At 43.4% G+C, this 23,584-nt stretch overlaps 1 protein-coding gene across 1 annotated transcript in view; it reads left to right on the top strand.

The window, feature by feature from the left end:
• The window catches only part of LOC112080550 (EH domain-containing protein 2), a 33,904-nt gene that overhangs the window by 278 nt on the left and 10,042 nt on the right, over positions 1 to 23,584 (top strand). Inside the window, exons 2-3 of the mRNA XM_024146348.2 lie at positions 18,467 to 19,011; positions 22,672 to 22,848. Coding sequence (XP_024002116.2) covers positions 18,791 to 19,011; positions 22,672 to 22,848 — 398 coding nt within the window. The 5' untranslated portion in view covers positions 18,467 to 18,790. The remainder of the gene's footprint in view (positions 1 to 18,466; positions 19,012 to 22,671; positions 22,849 to 23,584) is intronic.

Below are 23,584 nucleotides of genomic sequence, written 5' to 3'. Positions count from 1 at the left end.
GGGTCACTCTGTTAGGGTCACTCTGTTCCAACTGTTACAGTGAACTCCTAGATATATTGCCCTGTCTGTTAAAACTACCAAACTCTGTCTCTGTACAGTTCCCTACTGCGCATCTCTTAAGCCCCCCTCCCCCCCCCCCCCCCGTACGCCACGTCTATCTCTATGGCCACTGTTAATTAATGATACAAACTGTTCACACCCCTATTTGTTGGCAGAGAACATTTCACAGGTTTAAAGCTAACTTCCTGCAATCCTATACATTTTGGCATGGGATAGATACTTTTTTTTGTGTGTCATTTTAAAGCAAATTTCCTGCAAATCTACACATTTTTCTACACCCCCCCACAATTTGGCGCACCCCACAATTTGGGAACCTCTGCTCTAGAATATTCTATCTGCCAGTATTCTAGAAGCGTTCACTATAGATTCTGTTGGCTCTGCAGTACTCTAGAATGTTCATATAGATTATTTGGCTCTGCCAGTATCTAGAATGTTCACTATAGATTCTATTTGGTCTGCCAGTACCTGAAGTTCACTATAGATTATGTTTGGCTCTGCAGTACTCTGGTATGTTCACTATAGATTCTATTTGGCTCTGCCAGTACTCTGGAATGTTCACTATAGATTATGTTTGGCTCTGCCAGTACTCTGGTATGTTCACTATAGATTATGTTTGGCTCTGCCAGTACTCTGGTATTGTTCACTATAGATTATGTTTGGCTCTGCCAGTACTCTGAATGTTCACTATAGATTCTGTTTGGCTCTGCAGTACTCTCTGGTATGTTCACTATAGATTATGTTTGGCTCTGCAGTACCTAGAATAATTCACTATAATTATGTTTGGCTCAGCCAGTACTTAGAATGTTCACTATAGATTCTGTTTGGCTCTGCCAGTACTCTAGAATGTTCACTATAGATTATGTTTGGCTCTGCCAGTACTCTGGAATGTTCACTATAGATTCTGTTTGGCTCTGCCAGTACTCTAGAATGTTCACTATAGATTATGTTGGCTCTGCCAGTATCTGGTATGTTCCTATAGATTTGTTTGGCTACTGCCAGTAACTCTAGAATGTTCACTATAGATTATGTTTGGCTCTGCCAGTACCTAGAATGTTCACTATAGATTTGTTTGGCTCTGCCAGAATCTGGAATGTTCACTTAAATATGATGTTTGGGCTCACCAGTACCTAGGAATGTTTCACTATAGATTATGTTTGGCTCAGCCAGTACTCTGGAATGTTCACTATAGATTATGTTTGGCTCTAGCCATTACTTCTGGAATGTTCACTTTTAGATTCTGTTTGGCTCTGCCAGTACTCTTGGAATTTCACTTAGATTATCGTCTTGCTTCTGCCAAGTAAACTCTGTGAGTTCACTATAGATTCTGTTTGCTCCTGCATTACTCTTAGTAATGCGTTCACTATAGATGTATGTTTGCTCTGCCAGTACTCTAGAGAATGTTCACTATAGATTCTTTTGGCTCTGCCATACTCTGGATATGTTCACTATAGATTTGTCTGTCAATGGCCGATACTTTGGAAATGTTTCACTATAGAATGTCTTTGGCTCGTAGGCCTCTTCTGGAATGTTCACTATAGATTCGTTTGGCTACCAGTTACTCTGGAATGTTCACTTATAGATTCTGGTTTATCGGCTCTGCCAATAACTCTGAGAATGTTCGACTTAGAGATTCTGTTTGCTCTGCCAGTACCTCTAAAATTTCACATATAGATTCTGTTTTGCTCTGCCATACTCAAGAATGTTCACTATAATTTGTTTGGCTCTGCCAGTACTTCAGAATGTTTACCATAGTAGATTCGTTTTGGCTCTCATACTCTGGAAATGTTCTAACTATAGATTCTGTTTGGTCTGACTGCCGAGTACTCATGGAATGTACTATCAGTTCTCGTGTGCACTCTAAACTCACGATATCTGTTCTTGGCTCTTGCAGTAAACCTGGAAATGTTCACACTATAGATTCTGGTTTGTCTGCCAAAGTACCGTAGAATGTTCACTATAAGATTCTGTCTTCGGCTCAGCCAGTAATCCTAGATATAATGAATGGTAATTGCTTGTTTCAGTCCAGGAACTGAACTGTGACGTGGTTGCAATGTGTACAGACCCACACGGCATTTTCCAGATGATCTTCAAATAGTTTTGTGAGTTTGCTTTTCATAAAGGAACCTAACCAAACCAGAGCTAAGATAGTAGTTAACACATAGAAACCGTCACAGATATCATTCTCTCTAATGCTAGATCAGTAGTTACCCCATTAGGAACCCAGAGAAATCATCTTCTCTAATCTAGTTATATGTAGTTACCCCATAGGAACCCAGAGAAATCCATTTTCTCTATGCTAGAAGTAGTTACCCATAGGAACCCAGAGAATCCATTATCTCTATGCTAGATAGTAGTTACCCCATATGGAACATTATCTCCATATCCTATGTCTGATAACTGCTGGTTGTGGATTATAGTTGTTGATGATGACCAACTCCTTCATCCTCTTGCACCAATTTGGACTTACCCCTGCCCCAATTTAGCTTCGTGACAATGAAAATAATCTCCCTCTCCCTTTCTCTTCCCCTCTCCTTCTCCTCCCTCTCCATTTCTCTCTCTTTCTCTCTCGCCTCTCCCCTTTCTCTCTCCCTCTCCCTCCCGCTCCTTTCTCCCTCCTCTCCTTTCTCCCTCCCTCTCCCTTTATTCTCCCTTTTCTCTCCCTCTCCCTCTCCCTTTCCTCTCCCTCTCTCCCTCCTTCTCCCATCCCTTCCCGTTTCCTCCTCTCCCTTTCTCCCTCACTCTCCCTCTCCCTTTCTCTCTCCCTTTCTCCCTCCCTCTCCCTCTCTCTCTCTCCCTTTCTCCCCCACTGTAGTGAAAAACTAAAACAACCAATAAAACAAGTGAATTAAAGACAAAAAGAATCAGACATTAACAGTAAACATTACACACACAACAAGTTTCAAGAGAATAACATTTAAAATATTTGAATAGCAGTAAAATAAATCTAGTTTGTGAAAATGTTATTTGTGTTTGAATTCTTTGTGGATTTGTGTCATCTGATGGAAATATGTGTCTCTAATATGGTCATACATTGGGCAGGAGGTTAGGAAGTGCAGCTCCGTTTCCACCTCATTTTGTGGGCAGTGTTCACATAGTCTTCTCTTGAGAGCCAGGTCTGCCTAATGTCACCTCTCTCAATAGCAAGGCTATGCTCTTTAACTATACATTCATGTACATACTACCTCAATTGGGCCGACCGACCAGTGCTCCCACACAGTGGCTAACTGGGCTATCTGCATTGTGTCCCACCACCCACCAACCCCTCTTTTACTCTGCTGCTACTCTCTGTTCATCATATATGCATAGTCACTTTAACCATATCTACATGTACATACTACCTCAATCAGCCTGACTAACCGGTGTCTGTATATAGCCTTGCTACTTTTATAGCCTCGCTACTGTATATAGCCTCTCTACTGTATATAGCCTCTACTGTATATAGCCTCTCTACTGTATATAGCCTCTCTACTGTATGTAGCCTCTCTACTGTATATAGCCTGTCTTTTTACTGTTTTATTTCTTTACCTACCTATTGTTCACCTAATACATTTTTTGCACTATTGGTTAGAGCTTGTAAGTGAGCATTTCACTGTAAGGTCTACTACACCTGTTGTATTCAGCGCACGTGACAAATAAACTTTGATTTGATGCTCACTGAGTCTGTACATAGTCGAGGCTTTTCCTAGTTTTGGGTTCGTCACAGTGGTCAGGTGTTCTGCCACAATGTACTTTGTTTAGGGCAAGGTAGCCTCGTCACGGCAACCGGGTAAGCCTGGGAAAGTTCCATGTCAGAAATCAGTTAAAGAGGGGTCGGGAACCCCGGTGTAAATTGACGCCTCGCGACACGTCAAACTAATCAAATGCCTTGGTTGGGCGGAGCTCCGAAGATGCTCACCAGATTAATGCCGGAGGAGTAACACTGAGGATGAAACATGTCAACAAAACGAACACTGGTGACAAAACATTTCACAGCATTTCTGTTATTTTGAGATGAGGTAAAGCTGCAGTAAGAGGGGAGACATGCTGGCCATATGAACATCTGAAATGGTAAAGGTTAGCATGAGGAACAAGGAGCTAGCCATGAGGAACGAGGAGCTAGCCATGAGGAACGAGGAGCTAGCCATGAGGAACGAGGAGCTAGCCATGAGGAACGAGGTGCAGCCCTGAGGAACAGGAGCTAAGCCATGAGGAACGGGAGGTGCTAGCCATCGAGGAACAAGGAGCTAGCCATTGAGGGAACGAAAGGAGCTAGCCATGAGGAACGAGGACTAGCCATGAGGAACAAGGAAGGCATGGAGCCAGAGGAACGAAGGAGCTAGCCATGAGGACAAAGGAGCTAGCAATGAGGCGATGGAACAGGAGCTAGCATGAGGAACGAACGGGAGCCCTAGCCATGAGGAACAGGAGCTAGCCATAGAGGACGAGGAGCTAGCCATGAGGAACGAGGAGCTAGCCATGAGGAACGAGGAGCTAGCCATGAGGAACGAGGAGCTAGCCATGAGGAACGAGGAGCTAGTATGAGGAACAAGGAGCTAGCCATGAGGAACGAGGAGCTAGCATGAGGAACGAGGAGCTAGCATGAGGAACAAGGAGCTAGCATGAGGAACAAGGAGCTAGCCATGATGATGTTCGTTTTTAAGAAAAGTCAGCATACCTTGTAAACTACTACTAGCTAGTTCAATTTCTATTATAAACCAAATAAAATGTTAATAAAAACAGCATATTGACCTAAAAGGTTAGCAGTGTTAGCCCAGTCACTAGGTTATCCAGGGTCAGTGACACATAGAGCCACTATGTACTGTCTATCTATGGGAACAACTGCAACCATTTTGCAAGCAACGTTGCCAAAATGAATTCAAATTCAAAATGAACCTCGTAAAATGTTACATTTTAATCCTCATCTCCTGTAGCCTAATTTTCATACTGTCTCTACATTACAAGGGTTGGATTTGCACTATACTATTTCATATGTCAGCATTTAAAAGGTGTGTACACAATCTGGTATATGGTCTGACTCGTATATATTATCTACTGGTATCATTTTACACTGAGAACATAGAGCTCAACATGTAAACACTGTGTGAGTTGAGCTCTTCTCTGCTTCAGATGCTAGCAATGCCAGCAATGCCATCATACTGTAGGTCTATGGCTGGTCTATGGTGATGTATTCCATATGATAAGCTGCCAAATGGTTTCACATAGTTGACTTACTGAGAGAGAGAGTGTGACAATCAAATAAAAACTAAAAAGTAGACCCAAAAAGGAAATGTTAATTTGAGAATAAAACACAGAACCCCTTCCTCTCTTTAGTGCGGGAATGTGATATGTGTTTCATCAACATTGACACTAGTTCATTTTGAAGAATAGTTTAACAATTAAAACAAGTTTAAACACTTCACTTCAAAGAATTCAACACTTAAAATTTTACAAAATAATCTAACCGGTTTGTAAAACAACACTAGATAATTGAGTCGTAACAAGTAGGCTATTATTACTACAACATTACTTCAGGTAAACAAAACAAACAAAACCCCATTACCAGTGGTGGCCAATCTGACCCCTGATCTACTGGGTGAGCATCCCTGTGGAACGCTTTCCACACCTTGTAGAGTCCATGCCCCCCCCCCCCCAGACGAATTGAGACTGTTCTCAGGACAAAGGGGGGAGGTGCAACTCACCATTAGAAAGGTGTTCTTAATGCTTTGTACATTGTGTGTGATGGTTTAACTGTGTCGTTGTATACAACATTTGCTACCATAGGTTGGCCTACACATTTAACCCGTGACATACAGGATATACCCTTAGTCTCTTGGGGACGTTCATTAGGACCTCTCTCTTCATCTGTAAACAGGCTTTAATAGATTTCCATATCCGAGGACAAAAAACAACACAAAGAAACAGACTTCATTATACTCAAAATCGACAGCACTGAATATTATGTTGCTATTGTCTTTCTGTCCTCAAAGTTTTCCCCTCTTGGGACTGGAACAGGAGGTTCTTTTCATAATGTTCTCCCTCAAAATGACCTGTCCTGTCCAGTAGCCTACACTCTCCTGTCCTGTCCAGTAGCCTACACTCTCCTGTCCTGTCCAGTAGCCTACACTCTCCTGTCCTGTCCAGTAGCCTACACTCTCCTGTCCTATCCAGTAGTCTACACTCTCCTGTCCTGTCCAGTAGCCTACACTCTCCTAGCCTACACTTCTCCTCTCCTGTCCAGTAGTCACACTCTCCTTGTCTCTGTCTCCAGTAGCCTACACTGTCCTGTCCAGTAGCCTACAGTCTCCTGTCCTGTCCTGTCCAGTAGCCTACACTCTCCTATCCTGTCCAGTAGCCTACACTGTCCTGTCCAGTAGCCTACAGTCTCCTGTCCTGTCCTGTCCAGTAGCCTACACTGTCCTGTCCAGTAGTCTACACTCTCCTGTCCAGTAGTCTACACTCTCCCTTCACTGACAGCCGGAGCTGCCATGTCACCCTCTTCCATGGCCATTATCTACAAAACCATTTGGAGACTGTTTTTAATTTACAATGACAACATCGAGATAGCTAGCTAATGAGATTTTATTCACTTAGCTAAACAGCGTGTAAGTCAGTTGAGTTATAGCCTACAAAGCGGTCCTACTGTAGCCAGCTAGCTAGCTGTTGCAAAATGGAGTGATAGCTTTCCTTCTTCAAGATCCCTTTTACCCTGTACAAATCTTCCCCAAACTTTTGCCACAAAGTTGGGACAGAATCGTCTAGAATGTCATTGTATGTTGTAGCGTTAAGATTTCCCTTCACTGGAACTAAAGGGGCCCGAACCATGAAAAACAGCCCCAGACCATTATTCCTCCTCCACCAAACTTTACAGTTGGCACTATGCATCAGGGCAGGTAGTGTTCTCCTGGCATCTACTAAACCCAGATTCGTCCGTCAGGCTGCCAGATGGTGAAGCGTGATTCATCACTACAGAGAACGCGTTTCCACTTCTCCAGAGTCCAATGAAGGTGAGCTTTACACCACTCCAGCCGACGCTCAGCATTGCGTCATGACTTGGCCATGGAAACCCATTTCATGAAGCTCCCGACGAACAGTTCTTGTGCTGACGTTGCTTCCAGAGGCAGTTTGGAACTCGGTATTGAGTATTGCAACCGAGGACAGACCATTTTTTACAACAGATGTTTCCACTTCACAATAACAGCACTCACCGCTGACCGGGGCAGTTCTAGCAGGCCATAAATTTGAAGTACTGACTTGTTGGAAAGGTGGCATCCTATGACGGTGCCACGTTGAAAGTCACTGAGCTCTTCAGTAAGGCTATTCTACTGCCAGTGTTTGTCTATGGAGATTGCATGGCTGTGTGCTCGATTTTATACACCTGTTATCAACGGGTGTGGCTGAAATAGCCGAATCCACTAATTTTAACGCGTGTCCACATGCTTTTGTATATATAGTGTATTTTTAGCCAGATCCTAACTGGGATTTCTAATTTGATGTTCCTTTTGACGGCGTAGAAGGGCCCTCTTGCCTTGTCTCTCAGATTGTTCACAGCCTTGTGGAAGTTACCTGTGGCGCTGATGTTTAGGCCGAGGTAGGTGTAATTATTTGTGTGCTCTAGGGCAACAGTGTCTAGATAGAATTTATGTTTGTGGTCCTGGTATCTGGACCTTACTGTCTGTGCCCAGGTCTGGCAGAATCTGCGCAGAAGATCTAGGTGCTGCTGTAGGCCCTCCTTGGTTGGGGACAGAAGCACCAGATCATCAGCAAACAGTAGACATTTGACTTAGGATTCTAGTAGGGTGAGGCCGGGTGCTGCAGACTGTTCTAGTGCCCTCGCCAATTAGTTGGTATATATATGTTGAAGAGGGTGGGGCTCAAGATGCATTCCTGATACATCCCCCGGCTCTGATGGAATACTTCTGTGTTTATTGCCAATTTTTACACTTATTGTTTGTGGACATTGATTTCCCCCCCCCTTCCCCAATACCGCTTTCCATCAGTTTATACAGCAGAACCTCATGCCAAATTGAATCAAAAGCTTTTTTTAAATCAACAAAGCATGAGAATACTTTGGTTTGTTTAGGATTGTTTGTTTTTTAATTAAGGTTTGCCGGGTGAATACATGGTCTGTCATACGGTATTCTGGTAAGAAGCCAATTTGACATTTGTTTTCACTGGAGAAATGTTGGAGTCTGCTGTTGATGATACTGCAGAAGGTTTCCCTGAGGTTATTGTTGACACAGATTCCACTGTAGTTATTGGGGTCAAATTCATCTCCATTTTTGTGARTTGGGGAGATCAGTCCTTGGTTCCAAATATCGGGGAAGATGCCAGAGCTGAGGATAATAGTGAAGAGTTTGTATATTACCAAGTTGAATTTGTGGTCTGTATATTTTATAATTTCATTTAAGATGCCATCAACACCACAGGCCTTTTTGGGTTTGTATTTTGTCCAGTAGTTCATTCAATGTAATTGGAGAATCCATTGCATTCTGGTAATCTTTAATAGTTGATTCTAAGTTTAGTAAATGATCATGTATAATATATTTTAGCTCTAGGTTCTTTGTTATCTGGTCGAAAAGGTTGGAGAAGTGGTTTATCCATACATACATCTCCATTTTGTATAGAGAACTCTTTATGTTGTTGTTTATTCACTGTTTTACAGAAGTGACTTGATACTCTGGAATCTTCCATCTCTCTAGCTAAGGTTTCCACGGCAACAGATTTCCATGCAAGTATTCTAAAATCTGGATAAAGACTGCTGTTCCCACCAAACGGACTTGTTGAGGATATTGTTGCGTGATGAAAGACGTGCAGACAATTAACTTTTCCGCTTAAGTTTTCATTTACCGAATAAAAATCGAAAGTTCAATGTGTTTCCATCTCATTTTAAACTTCCGTTTTGACACGGAAACTGTTGCGCTAAATATGAAATGTGCCTCCTCTGGTCTTGGCCTGTGCGCTCTAGCCAACGTCTCACAGATACAGTGCTGGTTGTCTAGTCTACATGATAATTACATTATTATGGGTAGGAAGAGAGAGAATATTTGTATTAGTCAAACAGCATCGGTCATCGTGTCACCAGAATAAGACCCTAGATATTGATAAAAAGGAGCATCCAGCTCATCACCTTTCACCACCCTGTGAAGTTCATCATAAATTATAAATAATCTGTAGCCTAATAAACTAACTGGTTTCCCGAGTGGTAGTGGGAGGACCCACACAGCATATTATCGCGTGATTTCAAGTTTACTTCAAAATGATGGTTATTATATCAATATCTGTGCATAAAGGCATTTCCACCGCCATTTCGTGCGTTATTAATTTTACAGACTCAAAAAGATCCTTACCATGTCGAACGAACAAATTATCTGTAGGCATGTATAAAATTGTACCGGAAATTCCTGTCTCCATCACAGCTGTCGTGATTTATTTTATTTTAATAAAAGGGTATGACTTTACTCACATAAACTCTGTGAATGGAAACGTGGTTATTGAGCTGTGTTCAGACATGCTGTTCCTTCTTTTTTCGTAGTGTGTTTCTGTACTGATTCCCCATAGGAAAGGCCTGCGTTCTGGTATTTCTTAGGTTTTTGCGCTCTTCATCAAACCATTTTCTCATTGCTACTAATTTTCTTATTAAAAAAAAAAAGGTGCTATGTTAAATATACTTTTCAGGATTTCTACTGCTAAATTTACACATTCGCTATTGCAGGGAAACATTTTGTCCAGGAAGTTTTCTCTCTTTCTCTCTTATCTCTCTTTCTCTCTTTTCTTCTTCTCTCTCTCTCTCTCTCTCTCTCTCTCTCTCTCTCTCTCTCTCTCTCTCTCTCTCTCACTCTCTCTCTCTCTCTCTCCCCAGATGAGTTCAAATCTACTGATGTGTGACTGACTCTATCCATATTCTCTCGCTGTAGCTCTTCCGCGAGGGAGAGAGAATGAAAGAGAGAGATAAAACGAGAGGTGCTATCTGATTGACTATCACCACACACACTACATTTACAGCACCATTATACCTATCAGACTGAGTGCTTCTCTAGGGGCATACAGACCATTCATACCTATCAGATGTAATGCTTCTCTAGGGCATACAGCACCATTCATACCTATCAATGTAGTGCTTCTCTAGGGCTACAGCCCATTCATGTATCAATGTATGTTTCTCTAGGGCTACAGCACCTTCATACCTATCAGAGTAGGTGTTTCTCTAGGGCTACAGCACCTTCAACTAATCAGATTGTGCTTTCTAGCATACAGCACCATTCATACTATCAGATGTAATCTTCTCTAGGGGCATACCAGCACCATTCATCACCTATCAGATGTTAATGACTTATCTTAGGGCACTACCATGCATACATCAGATTCCATATACCTTTCAGATGTATGCTCTCATACGGGCATACAGCCCATCATACCTATCAGATGTAATGCTTCTCTAGGGCATACGCACCATTCATACCTATCAGATGTAATTCTAGGGGGCAATACGCGACCATTCTATCCTTATCAGATGTAGTGCTTCTCTAGGCATTAGCAGCCATTCATACTATCAGATGTAATGATTCTCTAGGGGCATACAGCACCATTCTTACCTATCAGATGTAATGCTTCTCTAGGGATACTAGCACCAATTCATACTATTCAATGTAGTGCTTCGCTAGGGGCATTACAGCACCATTTCAGTACCGTATCAATGTAATGTTCTCTTAGGCATACAGCACATTCATACCTATCAGATGTAGTGTTTCTCTAGGGCATACACACCATTATACCTATCAGATGTAGGTTTCTCTAGGGCAATACAGCACATTCATACATATCAGGATGTAGTGTTCTCTAGGGCATACAGCACCATCATACCTATCAGATGTAATGTTTCTCTAGCGATACAGACTTCATACTATCAGATGTAGTGCTTCTCTAGGGGCATACGCACCATTCTACATCAGATGTAAGTTTCTACTAGGGCATACACCACCATTCATACCTTCAGATGTAGTGCTTCTCTAGGGGCATACAGCACCCATTCATACCTATCAGAGTAGTGCTTCTCCTAGGGGCATACAGCCATTCCATACCTATCAGATGTAGTGCTGTTCTCTAGGCCATACAGCACCAATTCATACCATCTAATGTATGTTCTCTAGGGCATACAGCACACATTCATACCTATCAGATATAGTGTTCTCTAGGCATACAGCACCATTCATACCTATCAGATGTAGTGCTTCTCTAGGGCATACAGCACCATTCATACCTATCAGATGTAATTCATTAGGGCATACAGCACCATTCATAACCTATCAGATGCTAGTTTTTCTAGGCATACAGCACCATTCATCACCTATCAGATGTAGTGCTTCTCTAGCGGGCAATCAAGCACACTTCATACCTATCAGATGTAGGTTTCTTCTCTAGGGCATACCAGCACATTCATACCTATCAAGATGTAGTGCTCTCTAGGGCATACAGCACCATTCATACCTATCAGATGTAGTGCTCTCTCTAGGGCATACCACCATTCATACCTATTCAGATGTAATTGCCTCTCTCTGGGCATACAGCACCATTCATACCTATCAGATGGAGTGCTTCTCTAGGCTAAACAGCACATACATAACTCATTCAGATGTAGTGTAGTTCCTAGGGCATACAGCACCATATTCAGACCTATACCAATTAAATGCTCTCTTAGGGCATACAGCACATTCATACCGTATCAGATGTAGATGCTTCTCGTAGGGGCATACAGGCACCATTTGGTAGTTGACTCCTGTAATCAACCTGCTCTCTCAAAGCAGACAGCTATTAACAGGCCACGGATGACAGGGCGAATAACGGCATGTAGAGCAACTGTGGTCACCTGGTTCGTGCCTACATGTTCGTGTAGCACTGTGTTGTAGTGATCTGTGTGTGACGATGTGTGTGAGTGTGGGTTGATGTGTGTGTGTGTGTTGTGTGTGCTAGTGTGTGTGTGTCGTGGTGTTGTCTGTGGTGTTGTGTGGTGTGTGTGATATGTGTGTGCACCAACATTCTCCAACAGCGTATCCAATATGTGACGAACAATTCATAAATCATCACTCATTTAACGTTCCCTTGAGGAACAACACATCCTATCGGAAAACTGAATGTCTTACATCATTTAATGTAAGGAAATGAGGATGAGCTACTAATGGTAGCAGGCTGGAGCATACATGTGACGTGGACACACGGGCTTATTAGTAGTGACGGGTGTGTGTGCATGTGTGGGGGCTGAGCTACGTGTTGTGTTTGCAGGCTGTGATGTGTGTAGTGTTCCACTGAAGGGAACCACCATTTTATTCCAGACCGATATGCTCTTACAATTTTATAGTTTTTTATTTAACTGGCATAACGGTTAAGAACAAATTCTTTATACAATGACGGCTACCGGGACGGGGCTGGGATTGTTTTTAAATTATAAAAAGTAAGGACAACACAACACATCACGACAGAAGAGACACCACAACACTACGTAAGATAACACCTAGAGCACAACTAACATCAGGTAGCAACAAACATGACAACACAAGCATGGTTAGCAACACAACATGACAACACAGGCATGATAGAACACAACACTGATCAACACAGCATGGAGGCAACACAGCATACGTAGCAACACACAACATGACAACACAGCATAGGTAGCAACACAACATGACAACAAACATGGTAGCAACACAAACATAGAAACACAGCATAGTAGCCACAACATGACACAACAGCTGATACGCAACAACAGCAGGTAGCAACACAACCATGTACAAACAGCATGGTTAGCAACCACAATACATGACAACACCAGGCATTGGAAGCAACACAGCATAGTGCAACAAATAGCACACACAGCTGTAATTGCCACATGTACACACAAATAGACAACACACATCGGTAGCAACACAACATGAACACAGACTGGGTAGCAACACAACATGGACAAACACATGATAGCAAACACAGCATGGAGCAACACTAAACATGACAAACACAGCCAGGTAAGCAACACAACATGACAACACAACAGGTTAGCAACACAACATGCAAAAACATGGTCAGACATACACAAGCATGTAGCAACACAACATAGGCAACAACATGAAGCGCACACAACATGGTAGCAGGCACACAAAACATAGGAACAACATTATGATTGCACAGACACAGACAAAGGGCAAAGAACGGTAAGAGACACAACATCACCGTCAAACAGCCACAAAATCAGTAAGATGGTCCATGATTGAGCTTGATGACAGGACTGGAAATAAACTGTCCAGTTGTGAGTGTAGCTGCAGCTCGTTCCAGTCTGCTAGCTTGCAGCAAACTGAAAAGAGGACGACACAGCGATTGTGTCTGCTTTGGGACTTGTAACAGAATGTGACTGCAAAGCGTGTATGTACGGTGGAGGTGAGGTGCTCAGTAGATATCTCGATAGCGGGGCGTAGGGCTCAGAGGCGTGTTTATAAATAAGCATCAAACCCAGTGGGTCTGGCGGAATACGAGATGATCCGTTACAGAAGAGTTATAGAGCAAGTGGATGTGTCCTATAAGGAGCTTCAGGTGGGCCAAATCTTGATGTCGAATGTAAAGAACATCTAGACCGCTCGAAGAGCACCCCTAACCGCCGACTCATAAAATGATGTCTCCGTAATCTAGCAATGGGTCTAGAGATGTCATCTGGATCAGGAGTATCTGGCAGCTGAGTGAAACAGGACATATTACGATAGAGAAACCAAGTCTAGATTTACCTTAGCACTGAGCTTGATATTGTGTCTAGCTAGGAAGGACAGATGCTTACCGTCTACGCCATACTCCAAGTACTTATGAGGTGACACCTCAAGCTCTATACACCTCAGAGGTAGTAGTCACACATGAGGAGAGAGGGCATCTTCTTCCAAAACAATGACTTTTGTTTTGGAGGTTCAGGAAACAAGTACAGGAGCACGAGCAGAAACTGTTGGACACTAAGAAAGCTTTGTTGTAGAGCATTTAATACAAAATCGGGGATGCCAGCTGAGTATAAGACTTCGTATTCAACTGCATATAATCGATGAGAGCAGAGCTTACCTACTGCCTAGTTGTTGTTGATGAAGCTAGAAGGGTGGGGCCTAGGATCAAGGCCTGGCTCACTCCGTGTGATTGACGGTGGCTGAACACGGATGTTCTACTTTCATATACCACGCACTCTTTTGAGAGAGGTAGTTTAGCAGACCAGGCAAAGACCCTCATAGACACCCAATACCCTTAGCGACCAAAAGAACTGGACATTTCTACCTATCAAAACTTGGCCAAGGCATTAAAATAGCACACTACACTTGCTAGAATCAAGGTCGATGGTGACATCAGTAGACCTTTAAGTCCAGTCACATCCATACTAGTAGAAACCAGATGGCAACAGAGAGAATACATAGAACATCAGAGCCAGTCATTGATTATTGACAATTTATTTCCAACACTTTTATAACAGGGCAAAATAAGAAATAGTTATAACAGTTAGTGATCAAGCTTATCTCCCACCTTTAAAAAACTAACCGTGGCCCTTCCAAGCAAAGGGAACCTCCCCAAAGGAAGACAAGCTTAAAATCAAGCATAGCTGTGAATGATAGGGGCGCAACCTTAACAGAAGGAAAGGTTCTAAACCATTCTACCCAGATTTTTTTTGGGTCAAGGTTTAGAGCTCCTTACACCCGACTCAGTGCTGCCGCAGGGAGAAATTATGTACGCTGGCAGGGGAAAAACGAGAAGCCATCGGGGATAGTCACATTAGAAGGGGTGGGAGATGAGGAAATGTTGGACGGGCAAGGAGGCATGACTGAGTCAAATAGGAATCCTGACTTAATAAAGTGGTGATTTAAAGAGCTCAGCCATGTGCTTCTTGTCAGTAACAACCACATCATCTACATTAAGGGACATGGGCAGCTGTGAGGAGGAGGGTTTATTCTCCAGGTCTTTAACCGTTTCCCAGAACTTCTTGGGGTTAGACCCACAGAGAGAGAACTGCTCCTTAAAGTAACTAACTTTGGCCTTCCGGATAGCCTGAGTGCACTTATCTCTCATTTGCCTGAACGAGAGCCAGTCAGTCTGAGTATACGTGTGCCGAGCCTTTCACCAAATGCAATTCTTCAGGTGGAGTAACTCTGCCAGATCACGGTCGAACCAGGAACCTGTTTTTAATTCAAATTTTCTTTATGAGAGCGTGATTGTTAACAACAACACTGAAAATATAAACAAAAATAAGGTCCAAGTGTCTTCGACAGAGGGGATCTCGCTGATTCTATACCATTTTACAGAAGCCAGGTCATGAAGGAAGGCTTGCTAATTCATTTTCTTTTAGCAAGCGTCTATGACAAATCAGGACAGGTCGTTCAACTGAGCAGCCATTACGAACGCAGGCTGTAAAACAGTGATCACTAAGGTCATTACTGAAAACACCAGACTGATACCTATCAGGATTATTTGTGAGAATAAACATCAAGGAGAGTAGCCTGTTCTAGGTGTTTGGAGTCATACCTTGTGGGATTGGTAATAATCTGAGAGATTTAGGGAGTCCCATTGCTTTAGGACTTGGTCAGGTGGTTTAAGCATGTCTCAGTTTAGGTCACCTAGCAGGACATATTCAGACGTAGTGTAAGGGGCCAGGAGAGAGCTTAGGGCAGGTAGGGTGCAGGCCGGTGCTGATGGAGGACGATAACACACAGCAACAGTCAACGAAGAGCTATTTGAAAGTTTAATGCTTAAAACCAGCAAATCAAATTGTTTGGGGACAGACTTGGTGGAGACAACCGAGCACTGAAGGTGATCCTTGGTAAAGATCGCCACTCCACCACCTTTGGAAGATCTGTCTTGCAGAAAAAGGTTAAAACCAGAAAGGTTAACATCAGTATTCAAAACACTCTTCCTTAACCACGTCTCAGTAATGACCAACACATCTGGATTGGAGCTGTGAACCCACACTTTCAATTGATCCATTTTAGGTAATAAGCTTCTAGTGTTAACGTGCAGAAAACCCAGGCTTTTACGAGAGCAGAAATCAGTGAAGCAGATATCAGAGCACAAGTCAGAATTGGGGATAGCAACAGTAGACGGGCCCTGGTGTACATGCACATTTCCAGATATCATCAACAGTAATACAATCAGGGCACGGCGGAGGACAGGGAGAGCTCTGCAGTGCTGATTTATGACATTTGAATGTGCATCAGACGGCAACAAGATCATATTGTACAGAAATTTCATCAGGTAACATGAATACAAAGCCGGCGAGAGGTGGTTAGAATAGGATGGGAGGCCAAGAGTACGTGTAACCAATAGAGAGTCCCGAGTGTGGAAACAAACATAGTTAATCCCACGGTTGGGTAAACAAGAAAGTTCATAGTCAACAAAGCATGCAGGAGTCATGAGGCAAATAGAAAAATGCACAAGAAAAAATATATAACGACTTGGGGCTAGCCATTGTAAGTTCAGAGTCACTCGCTCCAACAGTACCTGTGTGCTGGAGGCGAGCGAAAGCTCGGGAGAGAGGGGGGAGTGTGGTGGGGGTACCTGTACCAGACAGGGCGAGACAGGCCAGGGCAGACAGTGAACAGGTCACCAGGTGGAATCCAAGCAGCGGTGCAGCAGGCAAAGGGAGTAAGTGTCACACCCACTTGGAAGAAGCTTTAATTTCTGGAGGCAGATTTTGTGTAGAAAATGCCAGTGGATGGTCTTTGAACAGACTCCCGCCATTTGTTGGGCTCAAAGGCTATGACACCTCTCACTTCACACCTCAGTGCCAATTAAAGTTGTGTCTGGTCTGTCTCAGTTCCGGGTTGGATGGTGTCCTCAGGTCTCTACTGTTTGTTTGCCAAAGCACCCTCTGTACAGCTTGAAAAAAGGAATCCTTGCAAGTAGTAATCCTTACAGGTAATTTTGTCCAAAATTAGGTTGTAGGTTTGGAGTTTTGAATCTGGAGTGAAGGTTATATTGTGGAGGGTAGCATCCTATATGTGTCCCTGCCGATAAAAAATCCAAGTTTATCTAACTCCAAATCTATATTTTTGTCAAAAAAAAAACATGTTGACATGCAGCTGTGTCTCTCTCTCTCTCCCTGTACTGTAGAGTCCAGACAATATACTGTAGAGTCCAGACAATATACTGTAGAGTCCAGACAATATACTGTAGAGTCCGACGAATATACTGTAGAGGTCCAGACAATATACTGTAGAGTCCAGACAATATACTGTAGAGTCCAGACAATATACTGTGAGTCAGTCCCAGACAATATAACTGTAGAGTCCAGACATATACGTAGAGTCCAGACATATACTGTAGAGTCCAGACAAATATACTGTTGAGTCCAGAATTACTAGAGTCCAGACAATATACTGTAAGAGTCCAACCAAATGACGTAAAATCGCAATACTGTAGAGTCCAGACAATATACTGTAGAGTCAGACAATATACTGTAGAGTCCAGAGACAATATACTGTAGAGTCCAGACAATATACTGTAGAGTCCAGACAATATACTGTAGATCCAGACAAATATCCTGTAGAGTCCAGACAATATACGTAGGAGTCAGACAATATACTGTAGAGTCCAGACAATATACTGTAGAGTCCAGACAATATACTGTAGAGTCCAGACAATATACTGTAGAGTCCAGACAATATACTGTAGAGTCCAGACAATATACTGTAGAGTCCAGACAATATACTGTAGAGTCCAGACAATATACTGTAGAGTCCAGACAATATACTGTAGAGTCCAGACAATATACTGTAGAGTCCAGACAATATACTGTAGAGTCCAGACAATATACTGTAGAGTCCAGACAATATATGTAGAGTCCAGACAATATACTGTAGAGTCCAGACAATATACTGTAGAGTCCAGGTGGACAATATACTGCTAGAGTTCCCAGGACAAGATACTGTAAGTCCAGACAATATACTGTAGAGTCCAGACAATATACTGTAGAGTCCAGACAATATACTGTAGAGTCCAGACAATATACTGTAGAGTCCAGACAATGCACTGTAGTGGGCTAAATCTGACTCCACGTCCGTAGGAAAAGTCAAAGCAGTAGACAGGCAGTGTTCAGTAGGGTGTAATATTCACAATGTTGCTGACAGAATTTGTATGCATAGACCTGAAATCCCACTGACCTATTGTTGAGTATCATAGCTGTTCTATGCTAGGTCCCTATACATCTAGCTGTATGTTCTGTATGTGTAGCGTGTTCTGAACAGACTCTCTGTTCTACGTTGTTTCTAGTTGTTTCTGTTCTACGTTGTTTCTCCTGTCACTACAAAATGGCACCGGAACATGTCGACAATTTGTTGACGGTTTTCTTTTGCAGCAGTGTGTTCGTGTCTTTCTGGATGTTTATAATTTACGTTTCATTGCTGGTTTTCTTTTTTTCCCCCCACAGAAGTCTTTTCAGGAGTCAGAGTGGAGAGGGAAGACCTCAGACCAGAGCTTTAACGACATAAAGCAGGCCGTACAGTAACATCCAGTACCATCCTCGAAGAGGCTCGACTGAAGAAGAGGTCTCAGAGGAGAAGAGTTCCCATTAAAACACAGGAAACACCTGAAAACGGTCCCAGGGTCACCTTCAAGAAACACAGACGCAACACACACACACACAGACAGACATTCCCACACACACCCACAGGTACTTTACGGAACTCCCAAGTCCTCTTGAAGGACAACAATCAACCAATTGGCCAATCATTCAGCCAGTCGGCCAATCAGGATGTCTCGTTGGGGCCGTAAGGATGTGAAGAAGACTCCTGAGGTGATCAGGACGGTGACAGAGGGGCTAAAGTCTCTGTACCGTCAGAAGCTCCTCCCCCTGGAGCAGTACTACGGTTTCCATGACTTCCACTCCCCCTCTCTGGAGGACGCAGACTTTGACAACAAACCCATGGTACTGGTGGTGGGACAGTACTCCACTGGCAAGACTACGTTCATCAAGTAAGATATTATACACACTAAGGTTTATATTCAGTAAGCTTTACATGTAGTAAAGTTTATATACAGAGCCTTCAGAAAGTATTCACACCCATTGACTTTTTCCACATTTTGTTGTGTTACAGCCTGAACTAAAAATTTATTATATTGAGATTTTTTGGGGGGGCACTGGCCTACACACAATACCCTATAATGTTGAAGTGAAATTATGTTTTGTAGAATTGTTTTGTTTATTAATTTAAAAAATGAAAAGCAGAAGGCATGCGTCCTTCCTAACTCAGTTGCCGGAGAGGAAGGAAACCGCTCAGGGATTTCACCATGAGGCCAATGGTGACTTTAAAACAGTTACAGAGTTTAATGGCTGTGATAAGAGAAAACTAAGGATGCATCAACAACATGGTAGTTACTCCAGAATACTAATTTAAATGATAGAGTGAAAAGAAGGAAGCCTGTACAGACAAAAAAATATTCCAAAACATACATTCTGTTTGCAATAAGGCACTAAAGTAAAACTGCAAAAAATTTGGCAATTTATGTCCTGAATACAAAGTGTTATGTTTGGGGCAAATCAACATCACTGAGTACCAGTCTTTATATTTTCAAGCATGGTGGCGGCTGCATCATGTTATGGGTATGCTTGTCATTGACAAGGACTAGGATAAAAAGAAAATGAATAGCGCTAAGCACAGGCAAAGTCCTAGAGCAAAACCTGGTTCAGTCTGATTTCCAACAGACACTGGGAGATTAATTCACCTTTCAGCAGGACAATAATCTAAAACACAAGGCCAAATATACACTGGAGTTGCTAACCAAGATGACAGTGAACGTTCTGACTGGCCTAGTTACAGTTTTGACTTAAATCAGCATGGAAATGTCTGTCTAGCAATGATCAACAACCAACTTGACAGAGCTGTAAGAATTTTTAAAAGAATAATGTGCAAATATTATACAATCCAGGTGTGCAAAGCTCTTAGACATACCCAGAAAGACTCACAGCTGTAATCACTGCCAAATGGGATTCTAACATGTATTTACTTATGTAAATAAGATATTTGCTGTATCTTCAATAAATTAGCAAAAATGTATAAAAACATGTTTTTCACTTTATCATTCATTATGGGGTATTGCGTGTAGATGGGTGAGAAAGAAAATCTATTTGATCCATGTTTAATTCAGGCTGTAACAAAACAAAATGTGGAATAAGTCTTGGGGTATGAATACTTTCTGAAGGCCCTGTACATGACAGGTTAACCATATAGTCCATGGTTTCTGAAGGCCCTGTACATGACAGGTTAAACCTATAGTCCATGGTTTCTTGAAGGCCCTGTACATGACAGGTTAACCTATAGTCTATGGTTTCTGAAGCCCTGTACATACAGGTTAACCTATAGTCCATGGTTTCTGAAGGCCCTGTACATGACAGGTTAACCTATAGTCCATGGTTTCTGAAGGCCTCGTACATTACAGTTAACCTATAGTCCATGGTTCTGAAGACCCTGTACATGACAGGTTAACCTATGTCCATGGTTTCTGAAGACCCGTGACATGACAGGTTAACCATAGTCCATGGTTTCTGAAGGCCCTGTACATGACAGGTTAACCTATAGTCTATGGTTTCTGGCCCCTGTAATGACAGGTTAACCTATAGTCTATGGTTTCTGAAGGCCCTGTACATGACAGGTTAACCTATAGTCTATGGTTTCTGAAGGCCCTGTACATTACAGGTTAAGCTCATAGTCCACATGGTTCTGAAGGCCCTGTACGTTACAGGTTAACCTAAGTCCATGTGGTTCTGAAGGCCCTGTACATTACAGGTTAAACCTATAGTCCCATGGTGCTGTTTGGGTGGGTGTAGTCTACCGGCAAGACTACCATTATCAAGTAGACTTTTCCCAAATATATCTGAGGGACTCTAGACCAGCCTTTATAATTATAGGAGGCCTCTGTGTCCTATGACTGACTCTAGACCAGCCTTTATAAATTATAGGAAGGGCCTCTGTGTCCTATGACTGACTCTAGACCAGCCTTATAAATTATAGGAAGGGCCTCTGTGTCCTATGACTGACTCCCAGCTACCTGGGCCCTATAATTGTAGTACTACACATCATACTGTATGTCGTCCTGATCTTACTGCTAGTATTCCATTCTGACCTGGTGACCCGTTTGCTGTGGTGTAACATGTATCTGACCTGGTGACCCGTTGCTGTGTGTAACAGGTATCTGACCTGGTGACCCGTTGCTTGTGTGTACAGGTATCTGACCTGGTGACCGCGTTGTTGTGTGATATCAGGTAATCTGACCTGGTGACCCGTTGCTGTGTGTGTTAACAGGTATCTGACCTGGTGAACCCGTTGCTGTGTGTAACAGGTATCTGACCTGTGACCCAGTTGCTGTGTTGTAACAGGATCTTGACCTGTGACCCGTTGCTGTGTGTGGTATCAGGTATCTAGCTGGTGACCCGTTGCTGGGTGTTTTACAGGTATCTGACCTGTGACCCGTTTGCTGTGTGTATCAGGTTATCTGACCTGGTGACCCGTGTTGTGTGTTGTATCAGGTATCTGACCTGGTGACCCAGTTGCTGTGTGTAACAGGTATCTGTGACCCCTGTGGGTGACCCGTTGCTGTGTGTAACAGGTATCTGACTGGTGACCCGTTTTCTCGTGTGTTGTATCAGGTATCTGACCTGGTTGACCCGTTGTGTGTGTGTATCAGGTATCTGACCTGGTGACCCGTGCTGGTGTGAACAGTATCTGACCTGGTGACCGTGCTGTGTGAACAGTTCTGACCTGGTGACCAGTTTGCGTGTTGTAACAGGTAATCTGACCTGGTGACCCGTTTGCTGTGTGTAACAGGTATCTGATCCTGGTGACCAGTTTTCTTGTGTTATGTACAGCGTTCTTGACCTGGATGACCCGTTGCTGTGTGTATGTAACAGGTATCTGACTGGTGACCCTTTGTGTGTGTACAGGCTATCTCGACCTGGTGACCCTGTTGTGTGTAACAGGTATCTGACTGGTGACCCGTCTGTTGTGTGTTAACAGGTATACTGACCTGTGTGACCGCGTTGCTGTGTGTTGTAACAGGTATCTGACCTGGTGACCCTTGTTGCTGTGTGTAACAGGTATCTGGGACCTGAAATGACCCGTTGCTGTGTGTGTATCAGGTATCTGACCTGGTGTGACCCGTTGTTGAGTGTGTAATCGGGTATCTGACCTCGGTGACCCGTTTGCTGTGTGTTAACCAGGTATCTACCTTGGTGACCCGTTTTGCTGTGTGTAAAACAGGTATCTGACCTGGTGACCCGTTGCTGTGTGTGACAGGGTAGTCTGACCTGGTGACCCGTTGCGTTGTGTGTATCAGGTATCTGACCTGGTGACCCGTTTTGTGTGTGTATCAGGTATCTGACCTGGTGACCCGTTGGCTGGATGTAACAGGTAAAATTGAGCTGAGTGACCGTTTATTGTGTGTGTAACAGGTATCTGACCTGGTGACCCGTTGCTGTGTGTGTATCGGGTATCTGACCTGGTGACCCGTTGTTGTGTGTGTATCGGGTATCTGACCTGGTGACCCGTTGCTGTGTGTATCAGGTATCTGACCTGGTGACCCGTTGTTGTGTGTGTAACAGGTATCTGACCTGGTGACCCGTTGTTGTGTGTGTAACAGGTATCTGTTGGAGCAGGATATTCCAGGAAGCAGGATAGGACCAGAGCCTACCACCGACTGTTTCACAGCCATCATGCACGGCGAGGTGGAAGGGGTGATCCCGGGCAACGCTCTCATCGTTGACCCCAACAAACCTTTTCGCAAGCTCAACCCCTTCGGAAACACCTTCCTCAACAGGTGAGTACAGGGGCGGAATCCAGAATGCTGGATGTCGTGTTTTAGAATGTTCTAGAAGGGCCTGTCTGAAGGGAAGGGGGTTGGAGGAGGGGAGAGAAAGAAGTGTGTTAGTTTTTTTTTGCTCTGTGGAATTCCAAGTGTCCGTGCCAAATTTCAGAGCTGGGAGGGACTTGCCTTATTTGTGGAAAAATGGAGAAAGGGAGTGATATCTCTGTAGAGAGGGAGAGCGTGGGGGGAGGTCGTGTACTCAGATATGAGCTGCTATGTGCTACAGTTTAAAGGCAGGGTCAGAGGGCCCCAAGAGCCACAAACCATGCAGGACTAACTAACAGGTGACGTCAGAGACGTGGCAGGGCCAGGGTAAAGCAGAGCAGACTGGCTGGGCTGAATCACCCTGAGGTATTTTCCACTGCTCTGATGTGTTTATCCTGTCGTCTGGGATACCCTTCTTCGTGGGATTTCCTTCTATTGAGGCAAGCTGTGGCAGCTCGGCCTTACTGTTTATGGAACATTGTTTGCTGTTATACTTGAAGCCATATCAACTGTAGAGATACAGTAGATGTAACCTTAAGGCACAGATCTGGGACCAGCCTACATTCCCAAAATCCTAACCATAACCATCAGGCTAGATCTAGCATTCTGACGTTCTGATGCACAAATTACAAAGATCCAAGGAATGGTCTCTCTTCTCTCTCTCTCTCTCGCTCTCTCTCTTTTTCGCTCTCTCTCTCTCTCT

The sequence above is a fragment of the Salvelinus sp. IW2-2015 genome, unplaced genomic scaffold (assembly GCF_002910315.2).
Source record: "Salvelinus sp. IW2-2015 unplaced genomic scaffold, ASM291031v2 Un_scaffold16372, whole genome shotgun sequence".
Taxonomy (NCBI): Eukaryota; Metazoa; Chordata; class Actinopteri; order Salmoniformes; family Salmonidae; genus Salvelinus; species Salvelinus sp. IW2-2015.
This window is presented reverse-complemented; position numbering and strand designations above follow the sequence as displayed.